Source organism: Eurytemora carolleeae, unplaced genomic scaffold, assembly GCF_000591075.1.
Source record: "Eurytemora carolleeae unplaced genomic scaffold, Eaff_2.0 scaffold289, whole genome shotgun sequence".
Taxonomy (NCBI): Eukaryota; Metazoa; Arthropoda; class Copepoda; order Calanoida; family Temoridae; genus Eurytemora; species Eurytemora carolleeae.
This window is the reverse complement of record NW_019396372.1, coordinates 207,882-226,185: the sequence shown is the minus strand read 5'-3', so window position 1 is coordinate 226,185 and position 18,304 is coordinate 207,882. Positions and strand designations below refer to the sequence as shown.

The 18,304-nt window shown below is 31.9% G+C and overlaps 1 protein-coding gene across 1 annotated transcript; it reads left to right on the top strand.

The window, feature by feature from the left end:
- Nucleotides 1-6,489: 6,489 nt before the first annotated feature.
- LOC111701948 (uncharacterized) lies at nt 6,490-18,204 on the top strand. Its single transcript, XM_023473433.1, has 10 exons — nt 6,490-6,671; nt 9,405-9,515; nt 10,171-10,288; nt 11,094-11,151; nt 11,761-11,820; nt 12,695-12,850; nt 13,581-13,631; nt 13,933-14,055; nt 14,679-14,823; nt 16,959-18,204. The coding sequence occupies exons 1-10, from the start codon at nt 6,507-6,509 to the stop codon at nt 17,238-17,240; spliced, it is 1,269 nt and encodes a 422-aa protein (XP_023329201.1). The 5' UTR covers nt 6,490-6,506; the 3' UTR covers nt 17,241-18,204.
- The last annotated feature ends 100 nt before the right edge of the window (nt 18,205-18,304 follow it).

The window sequence follows — 18,304 nt, the reverse complement described above, 5'->3', positions numbered from 1 at the left end:
CACAGGACTACTAAAAAGTTGTTTAGTAAACCAAGGACAAAGTCCTAGCGAAACTTTAAAATTTTCCATTTTAAATTAAACTAAGATATTATGACATTAAAAGTTAAGGTCTGTGCCTGGAAACCAGGCAGTTTATTGATTACAAGGTATTTATCGAATATTAGTGCGTCATATACCTACTTCATGCAGGACACACAATATTAAACAATATATTTCTCATATTGGAATATTAATGTATTCGAAGAGGTGTCAATAAGAAGGGGAATAGTAAAGGATCTACGCGAATATTAGAACTTTGAGAATTCTAGTCTCTACGCGAGGGGAGTAAAGGAAAATAAAGAGAAGTATGTTTTCAGTGTTCAGTCCGGTGTATTCATCCTCGCAGGTAATACCAAACATTTAAACGAATAGTTTTCTATAGATTCAGAGGTCAATACCTTTGTGCTGTAAATCCCGGGATTAAGCAGCTATAGTCGGATATTTTGTTGTCCGAAGAATTAAATAAGCTTCTCTTGAATATCCTGTGATGGTCGTAACCCATGGCAGTGATAACTAAGATTGAGAGGTCAAACAGTTCTCAAATTAAAAAGTTGGAACTGTGCTATATCGAGATCAAGCGTTGTCATTTAGCAATATTTCAAACAAAAGTTTTACCATCAGATTCATCTTTTTTATTTATTATAATTTACATTTGCAGAAAGCATTTATCCTTGTTTGAATACGCCAAATAGTGAAATGTTTTTGTAACAAAACTTGTAATCCCTCACGTGTCAGAGATTTTTAACTGCTGCTTGTTTAGAATTTTAAATTTTTTGGTGAATATCAATTTTAATTAAATTATTGCTCAAAAAGAGGTATAAACCCTTTTTTAATTTTTCAGAAAACTCCTAAATGGACTGTAGGTGTGATTTATAGAGTGGGATTAAAAACGCTTACCCTTTAAACCGGAAATGCCATTTCACTAAAGACGGTTCGCTTGAAATTACGTCAAAATTCCCTTAACAGATTAATTTTAAAAGCTAGGATGTTTCGTGTATATAAATCGTGTTTAAAACTTTAAATACAAAAAAAAGAAAAATTATTCAACAAAACTTCAAGAAATCCTCTAAACTGCTTTGTGAAAGAAAATATTCAGTTTGTTTTATTTTTGTTAAACCCCAAAAATGTTTTGATCTAAGTACAACCTACTTCTTGCACCATTTAGATTTACTACGAGAACAATCTTTATAAAAATAAGTTTTTGTTTTATATATGCAGGGGTTGATCACTTCCATCATAAAGTGACCCTCCATGCAAAGGGGAAATGTCCGATTTACAAAGGTACCCTCTTTTTTACGTTTGAATGATCATCATATGTTCACCTCTAATTGCTGAAAAACTGGAATGAAAACGTAAATGTATAGTTTTACTTCTGGAAAGTAAATAATAGTATTTCTTATACGTATACAAAACAGCTCGCAAGGAGAGTTGTCAACAATTACAACCATTTCTGTAAAAACAAATTTAGATAATTTCATCATCTTTTATCAGTCAATAGTTTAAATAGTACTGAATCGAACACACCACTCTACAAGTTGAGTTTTCAAAATAAATTAATATGAACTTCCAGTAAGTATATAATTTATGTATAAAGAGTAAATTTATTTGTAGTTGGAGACATCACACCAATTATTTTCATAAAATCAATTGCCGCAACTTTCTTTAAACAATTTCTACAATTTGACAACAAAGGTTTATAAACAGGGGCATTAGAGTAAAAACCTCAACCTTAAAGTCCGATGGGAGGAGGGAATTATATGCCATATTACCTTCATTTATCTGTCTGAAACCTGGCCACGTCAAACTAAAGTAAATTGCACGTAAGATTAAAATCTTATAGGTTTTTCATCATAGCTCAAAATCTATTGAGAAGAGCAAAAAGTTATTCATTTCTAGAATGTGACCGGATAACTATTCTTTTCTAAAAAAATCGTTAAATCAAAACTAGAGGAGCTACGAGGTCACAAATTCGTACTAGTTATGTCTCATATATATTTGATATTTTCCAGAGTCTGTCTATAGTCTACAGTGTTCCAATGAAACCCATTTAACCCTATCCCCGCTGGGGTACTTGAAAACCAGGATACGCTGGGGGGGGGGTCAATTTGACCCCCCCTCTAAATCCCATGTTTTATGTCCAAATATGACAAATGATACATCATTAGAAAGCTCTTGTGCTCTACTTTTAGAATCTGCAAAAAAATTTGCAAATTTGCGAAAATTGAATTTGTTATCGCAAAATCCAGTTTTATAGTAAAAATGTTTGCAAAAAAAAANCATGTACAGTTTTCTTTCATGTACAGTTTTCTTTCATGTACAGTTTTCTTTCATGTACACTTTTCTTTCATGTATAGTTTTCTTTCATGTACAGTTTTTTTCATGTATGTACAGTTTTCTTTCATGTACAGTTTTCTTTCATGTATGTACAGTTTTCTTTCATGTACAGTTTTCTTTCATGTACAGTTTTCTTTCCTGTAGAGTTTTCTTTCATGTACAGTTTCCTTTCATGTACAGATTTCTTTCATGTATGTACAGTTTTCTTTCATGTACAGTTTTCTTTCATGTATGCACAGTTTTCTTTCATGCACAGTTTTCTTTCATGTACAGTTTTCTTTCATGTACAGTTTTCTTACACTTTCTCTTTCCCCTCTTCTCTCTTCTTCTCTTTTATCGTTTTTCTTACTTTCATTTTTATTTTTCCTGCAATCTGCTTTCTTCTCTTCTCTCTGCCTTCTCTATTTTTCTCTCTTATTCCATCTCTTTCTCCCTCCACCTTGTATCCCTTCCTTACCTTCGCCCTTTTCCCCCCCCCCCCCCTCCTCATTGTATCCCTTCCTTACCTTCTCCATTTTTTCCCCCACCCTCCCTTCCTCTTCTCGTCCTGTCCGAAACAAAACAATGCAGTACGGTTAACAGAGAAATGCAGTACGGAAATTTAAGGATTATGATTAATAGCTAACTGCTGAACTTACAATATTTTGGTGTATTTGTGAACTTAGATATTCAGGTAATTAGGTATTTGGGTATGGATGCCTAACTAATTTCTTGTGTAGATTATATTAGAACTTGAATATATTGTGATTTATAATTTATATGAACTGGAATATGATAGGTGATTTATAATTTATAAGGTCTCGGCATCAAACTGCAGATTTTTCTGCATCTATTCTGTTCTTCTATTCAAAACATCTCCTCTTCTTTATAGATATATTTATATAATCCTTATTATTTTATAATTTATCATGATTTATTATTCTGTCTTCTAACTTACTTAAAACTTATTTTTTGTTTTCGTTTTTAAGTGTAACGATAAATTGAACAGAAATAAATAGCAAAAAGTTGTTCTTATGAAATAAGAAATGGCTTTTCGCTAATTATATTTTATTCTATGAACATGTATACAAAGATTACAATCTCTAGCACAAAAATCTATGAGAATTTTGCCAATTACTTCTCAAGAACTAAAGCTAAAAATGCCTTTTAGTTCTAAATTTCTCATGTCTAAGGCTGCAAAAAAGAATAATGAGTAAAATCAAGGTCGACCAAGTCTTGATATTTGATGCAACTTTTCAAAGCATTCTGGATCTATGTGAACTGTGACGCCTGATCCTTGCTTAAAACTTACGTTATTTCTGAAGTATCTTCATTAGATTTTATCATTCTCTTCATCTATTAAATCCAGTCAATCCTAATCCTGTCTTTTATCTTGACGACATATCTTGGAAATATAGAAATATTATTGTTTTATTAATTCTGATTCTGTGATAATGGATGAGGATGAATATCATAAATATTGATTGATTGATTGATTGACTGTGGCCCTGATATAGCGGGATTGCATGTTAAGAATACTGTGACTACATTTCAGTATCCTTACTCCTCTCTTTCTGCAAACTTATACCTCTAAAAGAGACAGTACGGGGGGTATCTGTACATGAGAAAATGAAAGCGTGTTGTACAATAATATAGTCACATCAAAGTTTCCCCTCTGCATTATCTTTTTGGCAGTGGACTAATTCTACGGATTTTCATCATAAATTTGGTGAAAAAATCATGTTACGAGCCAAGAATATCCGTGTAATGATAAATTAAGTTTTCCAGGCGAGATAAACTTCTTCCTGTATTCTTCTGGCCTAGCATGAAGACTGTAGTTTCCTGAATTACCTTTATATTGTTTTGTATAAACTATAAACTATAGATTCCTGTATTCTATAACCTATAGTTTCCTGTATTCTATAAACTTTAGTTTGCTGTATTCTATACACAATAGTTTCCTGTTTTCTACAAGCTATAGTTTCCTGTATTCTATACACTATAGTTTCCTGTTTTCTACAAGCTATAGTTCCTGTATTCTAAAACCTATAGTTTCTTGTATTCTATAAACTTTAGTTTCCTGTATTCTATACACTATAGTTTCTTGTATTCTATAAACTTTAGTTTCCTGTATTCTATACACTATAGTTTCCTGTTTTCTACAAGCTATAGTTTCCTGTATTCTAAAACCTATAGTTTCTTGTATTCTATAAACTTTAGTTTCCTGTATACTATAAACTATAGTTTCCTGTATTCCATAAACGTTTCCTGTATTCTACACACTATAGTTTCCTGTTTTCTACAAACTATAGTTTCCTGTATTCTAAAACCTATAGTTTCTTGTATTCTATAAACTTTAGTTTCCTGTATACTATAAACTATAGTTTCCTGTTTTCTATAAACTATAGTTTCCTGTATTCTATAAACTATAGTTTCCTTTATTCTATAAACTATAGTTTCCTGTATTCCGTAAACTGTAGTTTCATGTGTTCTATAACCTATAGTTTCCTGTATTCTATAAACTATAGATTCCTGTATTCTATAAAGCATAGTTTCCTGTATTCTATAAACTATAGTTTCCTGTATTCTATAAACTATAGTTTCCTGTATTCTATAAACTATAGTTTCCTGTATTCTATAAACTACAGTTTCCTGTTTTCTATAAACTACAGTTTCCTGTATTCTTTAAACTATAGTTTGCTGTATTCCAAAAACTATAGTTTCCTGTATTCTAAAAACTACAATATATCTGCATTCTGCAAAACAAAGTTTTCTGTATTTGTTAACTCCATATTTCTGTTTTATATTACAGTTTACATATTACATAAAAAATAATATGCTTATTGCGTTAAATTCTATTTAAAAGTTTGTGCAGTGGATATTGAGTTGAGTCGCTAAAACAAGCACTACCAAAATGGTTAGCCCTCTGGAAAAGTGTATTTGTTAGTAAACATAAACTTTTGGCTTTGAACGTGATTTTTCACTGCAAACTCTTGTTCCTTGCATAGAGTATTACTATATGGTTCCTTGCCATCAATAATCATTTATTTTCTCTTATTCATTAAAGATCCTGAAGGTAAAAACTTTTGTTTGACATAGCGGTAATCTACTACGCTTGATCTTGATATTCACTTTGAGAACTTATAAATTTTAGGGATAAATGCAACTACAACACAAGCTTATTTCTAGCTTCAGTTTAAAGGGAAAAAATTAAAAAATGTTGATAGATATTTGCGTAAGTACGTGCGTATATCAGATCTTAGTGCTCAATCATAATTATCCCTACAGCTGCAGCGTATGACCACTAAGAGATATCCAAGAGGAATTAATTTAATCCGGATGACTAGATAAAATAAGGATAACAAATTGATTCCACAAAAGTTAAATCTCTGTACTGTATTAACCCTATTCCTGTAGTTTTTTTTACATAACTCAAAAAGTATTGGTCTGAGGCTGTTGAAATTTTCTGACTTTTCCCTTATACCCAAAGCCCTCCGTTTATGCCTAAAACCGGGCTTTAATACTAACTGCCTGGGTCCTCAGGCACACTGCCTGAATGACTGCTTTTTCTTGTAACAAACTAAATCCTTGGTTTTACCCACTTCCACTTATCAGATTTTGATAAAATTTAGCTTTTTTGGAAGCCTTTGACAAAAGGAAACGAATTGCACAAGTTTTGCGAAAAAAAATTGCAATTTTTTTGCAAACAACCTGTCAAAGGAAATTTGCACATTTTTAGTTTTTCTTAATTAAAAATCAGGTTATTTGAAATTTTGCAAAAATTTTTGCATATTTAAAATGGCATGGTCAAGGGCTTTTCAAAAATGTATAATTTTTCATTTTTTGGACAACTTTTTTTTGCAAACATTTTTACTGCATAACTGGATTTTGCGATAAAAAATTCAATTTTTGCAAATTTGCAAATTTTTTTGCAGATTCCAAAAGAAGAGCAAAAGAGCTTTCCAATGATGTATCATTTGTCATATCTAGACATCAAACATGGGATTTAGAGGGGGGGGGTCAAATTGACCCCCCCCAGCATATCCTGGTTTTCAAGTACCCCAGCAGAGATAGGGTTAATAGTTCATTTTTTATATTGTATTGACCACGTGACTAAAATCCTTGTATTTTCAGATAATCCTGTAAACCTTGAGATGGAACTAGAAAAGGAAGAATCTGGGATCAGTTTTTGGCCTCGAAGGTTTAGTGATCATAACAACAATATTAACACTGACGATGTTGTCAGCAATTACAAGAATAACGAGAAGAAGATAAAACAAAACCTCGACTTGAATCTTGATCCACAAAACTGTTTCCAGGTTCGTAAAAATATTGTTAGATCACTCATAACGATCTGAGCTGGAAACTATTGTGTTTTAATTTCTTTATCCCGTTCGCTTAATCTCGATTTCCATTGTGGACACTTTTAATTTTCTGTTTGATCCTCTCTTAGTGATATCCCTGCTTGGTTCCGAGGCTTTTAAATTGGCTTTTAAGCAAACGAGCTCTAATTCCTGGATATCATATAAAGAATAAATTAATCTGCAGATTAACAAAAAGGGGAGATCAAGCATTGATCTCGATATCCATATTACAAAGGTTTCAGCTTTGAATAGTTATGAAAATTATAATTTGTAGGGCTAATTCTAAATTTTTTCAGTTCTTTGCTCATACAAATTCCTTTTTGTCATACATATAGTTCAGCCCGCCTTATTCTGTCGCATAACACGCGTTGGGTCACTAGACGGGTTGGTATACGGTTAAGACTAGACCGGCATCCTTGTACTGGTTTGGATCTTGCAAATTTTGAGCTAATGTAAGAACTTGATATCCAATGGACAAACTTTAAAGGGAGTGTTCGAAAAAAATGAAAGGGTGTATACGTCGAAAAGTTAAGCTTATACCTCCTTGCCATGCGAATTAAAAAGTCAACTTGATCAGAACGTTTAAATTAAATTTTTTGTCATTCCGTCAATCTTAAATTTCCAGTTTTCAGGGAAGTTGCTAAAATTTTGCATAAAAAGAACAAAAAAAAATATTTTCCTGACATTTAGCTTCACAACTCTCAGTTGATTCAAAACTTTCTATTCACAATTTAAAATAATATTTTTCATAAATTTCTAAAAAGGGCGAATAATGCAGACTGTATGCTTTATTGAGACTAGTAAATATTTATAAATCATACTTTATTCTTTGTGCATTTTGATGTTCAAATGTAACAATTGCAAAAAAAATCGAAAATTCCAAAGTAAAGTTGATTAAAAAATAAGATTTCTAAAAATAATCGGCCAACCTCTTTTGTAAAAGCGGTGTAATTCCTTATATATTTTTATTTATAGAGTAACATTTTGGATAATGTATGTTTTTATCAGATCTTGATGTACGTGTAATATATACATTAATATATATATATAAATATATATTCATGTATGGAGATGATATCAATATCATTGATTGATTGATTATTGAGTTACTGTGGATGAAAATATGATTTTAGATTCTGCAAACTAAAAGATTATCAAGCCATGAAATAGAATGAAACTGATCACTCGTGTCAACCATTAATTTTCTAATCCCTATATTTATGCAAGTTTTTGAACCAAGCAAAGCTGGTTCAACTCCTTCTACTATATAGGTTCTTATATGATCTCATTGGGTGATAATACTTGGATGTCAGATTTATTAAACTTCTTGGGTTTTGGCCAGTTTTAAGCTTAATTTACAAGCTTTTTCCGGTTAGAATTAATTGAATTTTGCGGTGTTTTAAAAGAAACTTAAACTTGCCTTCAACTCAAATTTTTATATATTTTGCAACCTAACGGTGTTAACCATTGATATTTCAAATGAATATTTTTTATATTTTATGAATTTAGTGTTCTACAGTTTTTTGTTAACCTTTAAGTTTAAGAATGGGTGTTCGTAAAAAATTCAAAAACGTGTTTTCTTGAAATATTTACAATTGTTTTTTTTCTTAATATTGAGTTGAGGTTCTCCCGGATATATGCCTGTATCTCTCTGTTCTAGTTTCCGTGTATGTACCATCCATAAACTATAAGAGAAGATAAATGATATTCATCGGAAAACTGGAAATCGAAAAACCCTTTTAACATCAGTACGTAAATCTTCCAAATGTATATATATCTATATAATCTATAAATATATTTGTCTTGTAAACCAAACAACTGAAATAATTTGCTTCCAATTTTATGCGGCCCACAATGAGTATTTTTACAATTTGGGATTCAAAAATGTTTTGTCAAAACTATATTTTAAAACATTTATGTTCATCAAAGAAAAGAAAGAAAACTTTTTTGTTTATTGTTTTTTTAAGGTTATACAATGCTTAGTGCAAAGTGCTTAGAATATCACTAAAACCAAGTCAGGACCCAAAAATATCTGGATAAAACAGTATTTGCCCAATTTGAAGTCAGAGTTTCTGATTTCAGACAGATATAAAAATTATTCATTTTACATTTTGTTTAATCAAGTGACAAAGAACCAATATTGAAATTAAGTGGTGTTCTGGATTTGCAAATATTTACAATTTTGAAACTTTAAAAATTATGGTGATATTTATAGATCTTATTCTAAATTATTATTATATAAATTCGTTTAGAATTAAATATACCTATTCAACATTTGTTAGGAAATTCAGGAAATTAAAAGAAAGAAACCCGGATATCGAAAAGCTTGGAAATATCTGGATGAAATGATGCTTTGTGGAACTATTATGGTTCAATATGTAAAAAGTATCCTGTTTCACCAAACCCCATATCTTATTTAATTTCGGTAATGGTGATGGACCAAACCTCTGTAGAGTAAAAAAGTAGATGTTATTTCCACATTTATTGAAAATATGATTCGGTCTGTGTTGACCCTCGTCAGTTCTTGAGATTGTTTCTGTTAGGAAGATTAAAAAAACAGTAGTATATCCTATACATTCTACATTTTTTTAGATGATTATCAGTTTGTTTACATTGTAACCCATTTTTTTAACAAAATGGTTAGGTTTTCTTTTGCACCATTCCTGTAAATCTATTCTCTACTGTAAGGTTCGAGAGATCCCGGGAAAAGGTTTGGGTTGTGTTGCTACACGCGGAATAGAACCTGGAGAACTAGTAGTTCAAGACTATCCAATCCTAACCCTGGAGCACGATTACAAGGTAGGTTTCCCTGTTCAGATTTGCAGTGGTATTCTATTTTTACTCAAAATTATTTCTTGTCAAAAAAAATTAGAATTAGAAATTATGTATTTGTAAAATTAGCAGACAAAGATTGGAAAAACGTCTTGAAAAAATGAAGTGATAATAAACAATGTTATTTTGTTTATGATGACTTTTACATTGACCAACCAAATATATTTTCTTTACCCTTTTAAAGATTCCTTAAAGTCTGATTTGTTTATCTTTCTTCTTTTAAATAAAGCAATTTTTTGGATTAAAATTATAGTTGTTGGGTCTGTAAACACGTATTATGCATAGAGTGGCATGGTTTCCATTCACAACGGTACCCTTCAAAGCTTTGTCTGATACATGTTTCTTTTTTTGGTTCCTGAGTATTTTCATTTGTGGTCTCTCTCTATAAACTTTACTTGTGAATTTCTGCGTACAGAAACAATGAAGTTAATTGTCATAATTTAGCACTTTTTGAGATATGAAAACGACGACATTATTAATGAGATAAAGATTGAAAGGGTACCTTTGTTAATCGAGAATTCCCATCTTTAAATGGAGGGTCATTCGAAATTACAAGAACAGTCCCATTAATCTATATTTCACTCAAGCAATTTTTCATATTTGAATCCTTAGCTGAGTTTAGTTTAAGGAATGGTTAGCCCAGGGTAAATCTGTTCAGCAAAGGGATCGTCTCCTCATCTTACACGTGATACTACCCCTTCTCCTCATCCTTCCAATAGTTTATCTTCTTCCTCAAATAGGTAGGTTTCTTATCTTACACGTGATACTACCCCTTCTCCTCATCCTTCCAATAGTTTATCTTCTTCCTCAAATAGGTAGGTTTCTTATCTTACACGTGATACTACCCCCTTCTCCTCATCCTTCCAATAGTTTATCTTCTTCCTCAAATAGGTAGGTTTCTTATCTTACACGTGATACTACCCCTTCTCCTCATCCTTCCAATAGTTTATCTCCTTCCTCAAATAGGTAGGTTTCTTAGCTTATAAAGTTAGTGATCCCCATGAAACTGTGGAATAGAAAGACGACATTTAAGCAATCTTATGTGCAATTGGTGTTGACCTTTGAAGAACAATGGGTTTGTGTATAACGCTGCACAATTGCAGTGTTTTATGTTTATTGGACTGTTTGTAAACATAATTTGAGTGTAACAGTCGTCTGCTTACTCCACAGTTTTATTGGTCTCACTCTACACAAATCTGTTTCTTTCTTTGAGGTTTGAGAACTGATTATGATTACTTTGTGATTGATATATTTTGGATGGATGGACCAGGGTGTGAGGGGGGGGGAAGGTTTCAGCTCCAGGTCCAAGAAGAATAGTGATTAGATTTGACCTCCGGAGAATGAAACATTAGTCGGAAATATTCTGGCAGGGGCAGGAACCCAGGAACTTGGATTCTTCGCCTTTCATCTTATTGTTTTCATGATCACAATCCTTGGCAGCCTTTCACAATATTATTAGAAATATCAAAAGTATACGACATTGGGTTGCAAATATATAGGGATTAAAAATCAGAGATTTATGTTAAAACTTAATTCTTTTTTCAGGATTTTTATTCTTACTTCTTTGGAGACATATACTAGATCATGTCAGGAACATTATTAGGTAAACAAAACTAAATTTTATTATTAAACTCATACTCATAAGATAGTTTTGAATCCAAAACTATTCGTAAAAAAATAGGATTTAAGTACATTTTTATTAAATTTTTTGACCGTATGTACCGTAAATACTGATTTTCATAAACCTTTGATATTTCAAACTGTAAGTTCAAAAGTTTGAAATATCAAAGATTTCACAATTAGGTTTTAAAGAAATACGAATTAGAAACTTAGACCTTAGGACAATTAATCGCATCTATATACTTGTCTTCAAGTTGTAATCTCCTCTGTTTGTTTGTTCGATCATAACTCAGGACCTATTTGCCTCAAATATTTTGATTGGGAACTCAGGAGACCCACGGGAATGTTCTTAGCTTGGTTTTGAGATTCTAAGTTGAGTGGGTCGACTTTAATAGTGAAAATTTAGTTTCCCGGTAAAATCATTTAAGTGCGGGTAAACGGCGGGAGTAACTTTTAGTAACCTGGACAGCGCTGGGTTAACCTTTATATAACTCATCAGTTTGTAAAAAAAGCTTTGGCGAACAACTTTCTGTCTGCCTTTCATTTTTAAGATTATTTTTGAACATTTCATGCAATTTTGTTATAATTATAGTTTGCTTGGATTCGAGAAAAGCTGTGAAGATCTTTATCAATCATATCTAAGTTTAGACTGGTAGGTTTATTCTTCATGGTGCAGTGAGACCAGCCACAGTAATTTCTCCTCCGAGCCACATTTTTAACCAGTTTAAAAAAGGATTTTTAATCTCAAAGATTCGGCATTTTATAGAATTGGAAAACGTGTATTAGGAGGTGGCTCAGACGAAAGTTATGAAAATGTGGCTCAAACGAAGAATTTTGTGTCTATCCTTCCCCCCCCCCCCCCCCCTATCGCACAATTCATTTTTATTTAGATGCATGAACTATTCCATGTTACCTTTAATAGACAAACAAAGGTTTTGACTAAATATAGATATTTTACGAGGTTTTTTATTTAAATTATTTAAAGATATTCCAAAGAAGTAAAATCTGTACAATCCAATCAAGCTTTGAAACTCTAAAGGTTGAATTGATAAAAAAAAATACTGGTAGCTCTTTGCGTCCTTGTAACTTAACTCTCACTTGGTTTTGTTTGAAAACATGCAACTGATTCCAATATAAAACGAAAGGAATTCCCTAGACTCAAATTTGCGTATCCCTATAATCTTTGCAACCTGATGATGTAACCCTTTGTTATTTCAAACTTAGATTTTTTTAGTTGGGTTGCAAAGATATAGGTATTAGAAAATCAGACTTTGTGGCAAAGACTGACTGCGTTTACTTTAAGACGTAAAGTAGAACTATTCATATAAACTTTTCTTTCCAGATCTATTGCAACTATCTCATTTTTAAAATGTAAGCTACATACTGTTTACATTTTTAAAAGCCCACCAATCTTTTGATCCATCTTTAAATGTTGGGAAAATAAAGTAAAGTAAATGACAGATTAATAGTAAAATAAAAAATGTTAAATCTAAAGATATATAATTCTAAAAGAAATATTTAACTAGGTCTGGAAGAGAGAAGATCGAGCACCTTGCAACTGTATTCCCTTCTCCTGGTTTAAAGGAAAGGATAGTTGGTATATTCTGCACCAATTCCTTTATCATTCAGGAAAATGTTTCAGGAGTTTTCCCAAACCTTTCCAGATTCAATCATTCTTGCAGGTTTGATTTTATTAAATTTATTGCCCCCCCCCCTCTGTCTAAAATGTTGCGTGATTTTTTTAATCCATCTGAACATAAGCTATCCTAAAAACATCTACACGGGGGAGAGGGGGAGGGAGGAATTCTCCTCAGAGTTTTGGGATTTTGATATTTTAATGTTTTTAAAGGAAAGGCGTTTTAAAAAATAGATTATTTATGTGATTTAACACTTTTTTTTTGGACTTTGAATATACGATAAAAACTAAACGGAGTAAGCACCCCCAGGATATACTTTGCTCTATTTAGTTCCTATCTAGGCAGTAGGCACATAATAGTAAAATTTAACCATTACCAGGACAAAAACCTAATAGTAAAATTTAACCATTACCAGGACAAAAAACTAATAGTAAAATTTAACCAGGACAAAAACCTAAAAATTCAAAAATGAGATGAACTGATTATTTGCAACCTGACGCCTCAACCTTTGACATTTCAAACTAAGAATTCAGTTCGGTCAACTAATGAAAGCTTGAAATATCAAAGGTTAACGCAAAAAGTTCCAAAGGAATTAGAACATTATAGTTTGTGCGAGTGTTCAATCCCTTTGTATTGAACTACCATACATTCTTCATTATTATTTTTCAAGACTAAGTTACAAAAAGAATATATTCCGTAGGATCATTGGGTAGCAACAATTGTGATAAGCATAGTTTTTTAGAATTGGAGAACAAATTTTAATATATTTTTCCAGGTCAAACTGTTCCTTTACTGGGGAAGAAGAAAATGGAATTTTCGTGATCAGGAAAATTGGATATTTTCAGATATCAGAATATATATTGAAGAACGGAACATTATTATTTTGAACTTTTATTTCAAAACTTTGATCTTTTATCAAAAGTAGCTGAAGTTTCCGGCGTTGCCCGTGAAATTCTAGAAACGTTTTTCTATTCGAATGGGTTACTAAAATATTTCAGCCAATTTGGTCCAGCCGTTTGACCAGCTATAGCTTTCATATATATATATATATGAGCGAAGAGCTTTATTACACATAGATATTTCAAACAATATTAAATAAATACATATTTATATATCCCGAAGTACAGGGTTAATTGTGTCCTAAGAGTTGAGAAGGACGAAGAGTTAACTCTCTGCTACTTGGATACACTGGAGGAGGAAGCTCCGTGTCTAGCTCAAGAACGGAGAACTTATTTAAACTGGGCTTACAGGTACAGGTTAAAACAAATATGATATATATGCCATTTTTACTATGATTTTGTCCTAAATCTAATTCACAATCTAGGAAAAAAAGGAATACGTTATTGAAATCCATTTTGTTAAAAAGAGAGTGAATCAGAATTTCAATTAAATCTTTCATTAAAGTAAGAGTTTAAAAGCACCTACTTACAGTGTGCGGCCATGTTGCCTGACCTAGTCGCAGCACTTGATCTTTCTTGTAGCCTGCGACGCATCATGGCCTAATATGTGATGGGGATGTTCTTAACACAGAAAAAATGCCGTATAGCAAAAAAGACATAAGCAAAAAATTATCGTAGAGATTTTAAACATTTAGATTTGATTTTAATTTTGATTTTTGACTTTTACGCCAGTTTTAATTTATGTACAAAAACGGAAGATGACATTTTTGAAATTCTAAATTTCACTGATTGCCATGTATATTTCGACACCCTGTATATTAGTAAAATAAGAAGTTATTTACTCCAACTCAACTAGAAATTAAACACTGCGACAATTCTCCTGAGTAATAATAAACTATTCTTTTAAAAATACCTCTCCGTCCACCGACCACCACCCTAATCAGAACCATCATCCTTGAAACCGTTTTACCAAGGTTTGAGTGTAAGTGTGAGGAATGTAGTCTACCATCCTACCTCAGGAATATTGAGGACCGGAGAAGGGTTCGGTTGAGCAAGTTGAGGAGGGAGTGGAGAACATCCTGTAACCTGGAGAAGGATTGGACCAATATTCAAGAACAGGTTTACCTCTCTAATAGATATAATATACTAAGTATCCTTGGATACCCTTAATCCCGATTGCTAAATATCGATATCCACTGAGGACACTTTGGATTTTCTGCTTTATCCTCGCGTTTGGATATTCCTAAAAGGGTCTGACAATTGGCAGTTCTCACATTGATTGCGCACAAAATTTCTCGGCTTCTGATTGGATGTTCAGTTTTTTCTATCGACACTCTTAATGATTGCAATATAGTCACTTTCTTTGAGATTAATGTAAGATTAGATTAATCTGCAGATTGATAAAAAGAGGAGATAAAGCATTGATCTCGAAATCCACAATTCTAACGTTTTCAGCTCAAGAGACATATCCTAAATAATTTTTATGCTCTTTATATGCTGCATTTTCTGTAAATCCTGGATATCCTGTATATCCTGTACATCCAGAGCTGGGAACTTTAGAATATTGGATATCAGGATTAATGCTTAATCCACTCTTTTTCTTAGTCTCCAGATTAAATATTGCTTGTTCACCTCATGAATTTAATCTCCAGATTAACTAACAGATCAGGATTAAGGATATCACATTCTAAAGTTTTCAGCTCTGTATATCCTGTATATCCTGTATAACATGTATATCCTGTATATCCTGTATATCCTGTTTATCCTGTATATCCTGTATATCCTGTATATCCTATATTAAAATACTGCGGATCCCTGAGTTTGTGTGAAGGGAGAAATATTGAATTTAAGTCTTCTGTTGGAAACCCAAGGGAACCTTTCTTTTATACAAACTAGCCGAAGGTTGGCTGTCTGCAACATAGATCAATTCTTCTCTGTGACTAGACCGACAACCATTATTTATATCACCACGGTATATCACGTGATATAGTGGACCTTGTGGAGAAAAAACTTCATAAATTCATAAATTGCGCATGACAGTTCGAGAGTAAACGTTGGTCTTGTCCCTGATATTCTCTACTCAACCGTAGAATATGATTTCTATATCTGTGATAGATAATAGAAAAGGAAGAGTATTGGTTCCGTCTGGCCATAGGAAATTGATTTTCATTAAAAACAGAAAATTCTAGGAAACCTCTTTCTCTTCTTTAGGAATATACCTTCTCTTCTATATTTAGGAATAAATCCTACTTTCTCTTCTATATATTTAAGAATATATCCTACCTTCTCTTCTCTATATTTAGGAAAATATCATATCTTCTCTTATATATTTAGGAATATATCCTACCTTCTCTTCTCTATATTTAGGAAAATATCATATCTTCTCTTATATATTTAGGAATATATCCTACCTTCTCTTCTCTATATTTAGGAAAATATCATATCTTCTCTTATATATTTAGGAATATATCCTACCTTCTCTTCTATATTTAGGAATATGTCCTACCTTCTCTTATATATTTAGGAGTATGTTTAACCTTCTCTTCTACATATTTAGGAACATATCCTACCTTCTCTTCTATATATTTAAGATTATATCGTACCTTCTCTTCTATATATTTAGGAATATATCCAACCTTCTCTTCTATATATTTAGCAATATGTCTTACCTTCTCTTCTCTATATTTAGGAATATATCTTCTTTTATATATTTAGGAATATATCCTACCTTCTCTTCTATATTTAGGAATATATCCTACCTTCTCTTATATATATAGGAATAAATCCAACCTTCTCTTCTATATATTTAGGAATTTATCCTACCTTTTCTTCTATATAATTAGGAATATATCATATCTTCTCTTCTATATTCAGGAATATATCCTACCTTCTCTACTATGTTTAGGAATACATCCTACATCTACTTTATTTACTCTATACAGGTTTGGTCCATCATCATCACCAAATTTTTAAAATATTCTACCTTCTCTGCTATATTTAGGAGTGTATCCTACCATCTCTTCTTTATTTAGAATTGTATCCTACCTTCTCTTCCATATTTAGGAGTGTATCCTGCCTTCTCTTCTTTATTTAGAAGTGTATCCTACCTTCTCTTTTATATTTGAATATAAATAAATTTCACAAGTACAGATACACATTTATGCATTTCCTTTTAGTCGATTCATACTTTTATATGGATCCATATCTTTCTCAGAGGAAGTTGTTTATACTAGCTGTCAATCTTTTTCTTTTAGATAATGCTCCTGATCAGATTAAAGAGTTGTGGGAAAGTTGAACATCTTGTCTCCACTCTAGAGCTAGCATGGGAGACATTAGCAGAGCTGAATGGAGTACCCGGAGCAAGGTTCAAGGTCAAGGTGGCAGAGTTAGGAGTAGACTGGAGTAGAATTCTGTATTCTGACCAGCATCCTGTATCACAGGAGTGGCAGGGTAGATACAAAGCTGTGAGAAAACCCGATATTGATCAACTGCGAGAGAAAGGTGTTAAGAAGAAAACTTGTAATAGAAAAAGATAAGTTTTCTAACCTAATAATAGGATAATATGGAGAGATACTGTATACACTATTTAGTATACAATTTTACCTGGATAAGTAGTTATGCAGTTCATTTATTAAAGAGCCAATGAAAAAAAAATATCAGAATTTAACACTTTTCAAGAACGAACAGCGATTTATTTCTCACTGCATGGATAATTGTGAATTGGACATGACACTCTAAAAATGAATGATTTACTCGAAATCACGTCTACAGTTCCTTTAAGATGAAAGAAATGTAATATTTTATATTCTTTTCTCGCAAAAATTTAATATAACTGAGTGATAAGAACTAAAACTTGGAATTGAAAAATTATGTTTTATGATAATATTCAATGAGTGTAAAAATTTCCACGCACTGGGATTAAAAGAAAACAATTTATTCAAGTATTGTTTTCATGGAGAGAAAGGCTCAGTAACATTATGTCTAGTTCTCGAATGCCTAGTTCGTGAATGCCTAGTTCACTATGCCTATATTCATGAATGCCTAGTTCGTAATGCCTAGATAACATTATGCCTAGATAACACCATGCCTAGATTCATGGTTGCCTATATAACATTATGCCTATATTTCTGAGTGCCTAGAAAACATTATGCCTAGATTTCATAATGCCTAGTCACCCAATGCATATGCCTAGATAACATTAGACTGAATTGAATGCCTAAAGACATTGTCAAGCAATAAATAAATGATACTGATATGTTTACATGATTTATTACATATTTTATTGGTCAAATTTTTGCCTATCATGGGTCAAAGTAGAAATATTTTATTTTATTTTTATTTTATTTCGTGAACGTACACAATTTGAATAATTTGTACAATTAAACAGAAGAAAAAAGAACTATAAGAGTATATATCAAAAATGAATACAAATACAAGAACAGAATCATACTGTAATTAGGTCGTGCATATAAAATTAATAATATCGTCAATCTCAGCTTGGTCAACTTATTACCAATAGAAACAGAGCCGGTATAATTGTTGGAGACCAATAGCTGACCAGCTATATATCACGTGACCCAGCCGTTGTTTTTTAAAACAT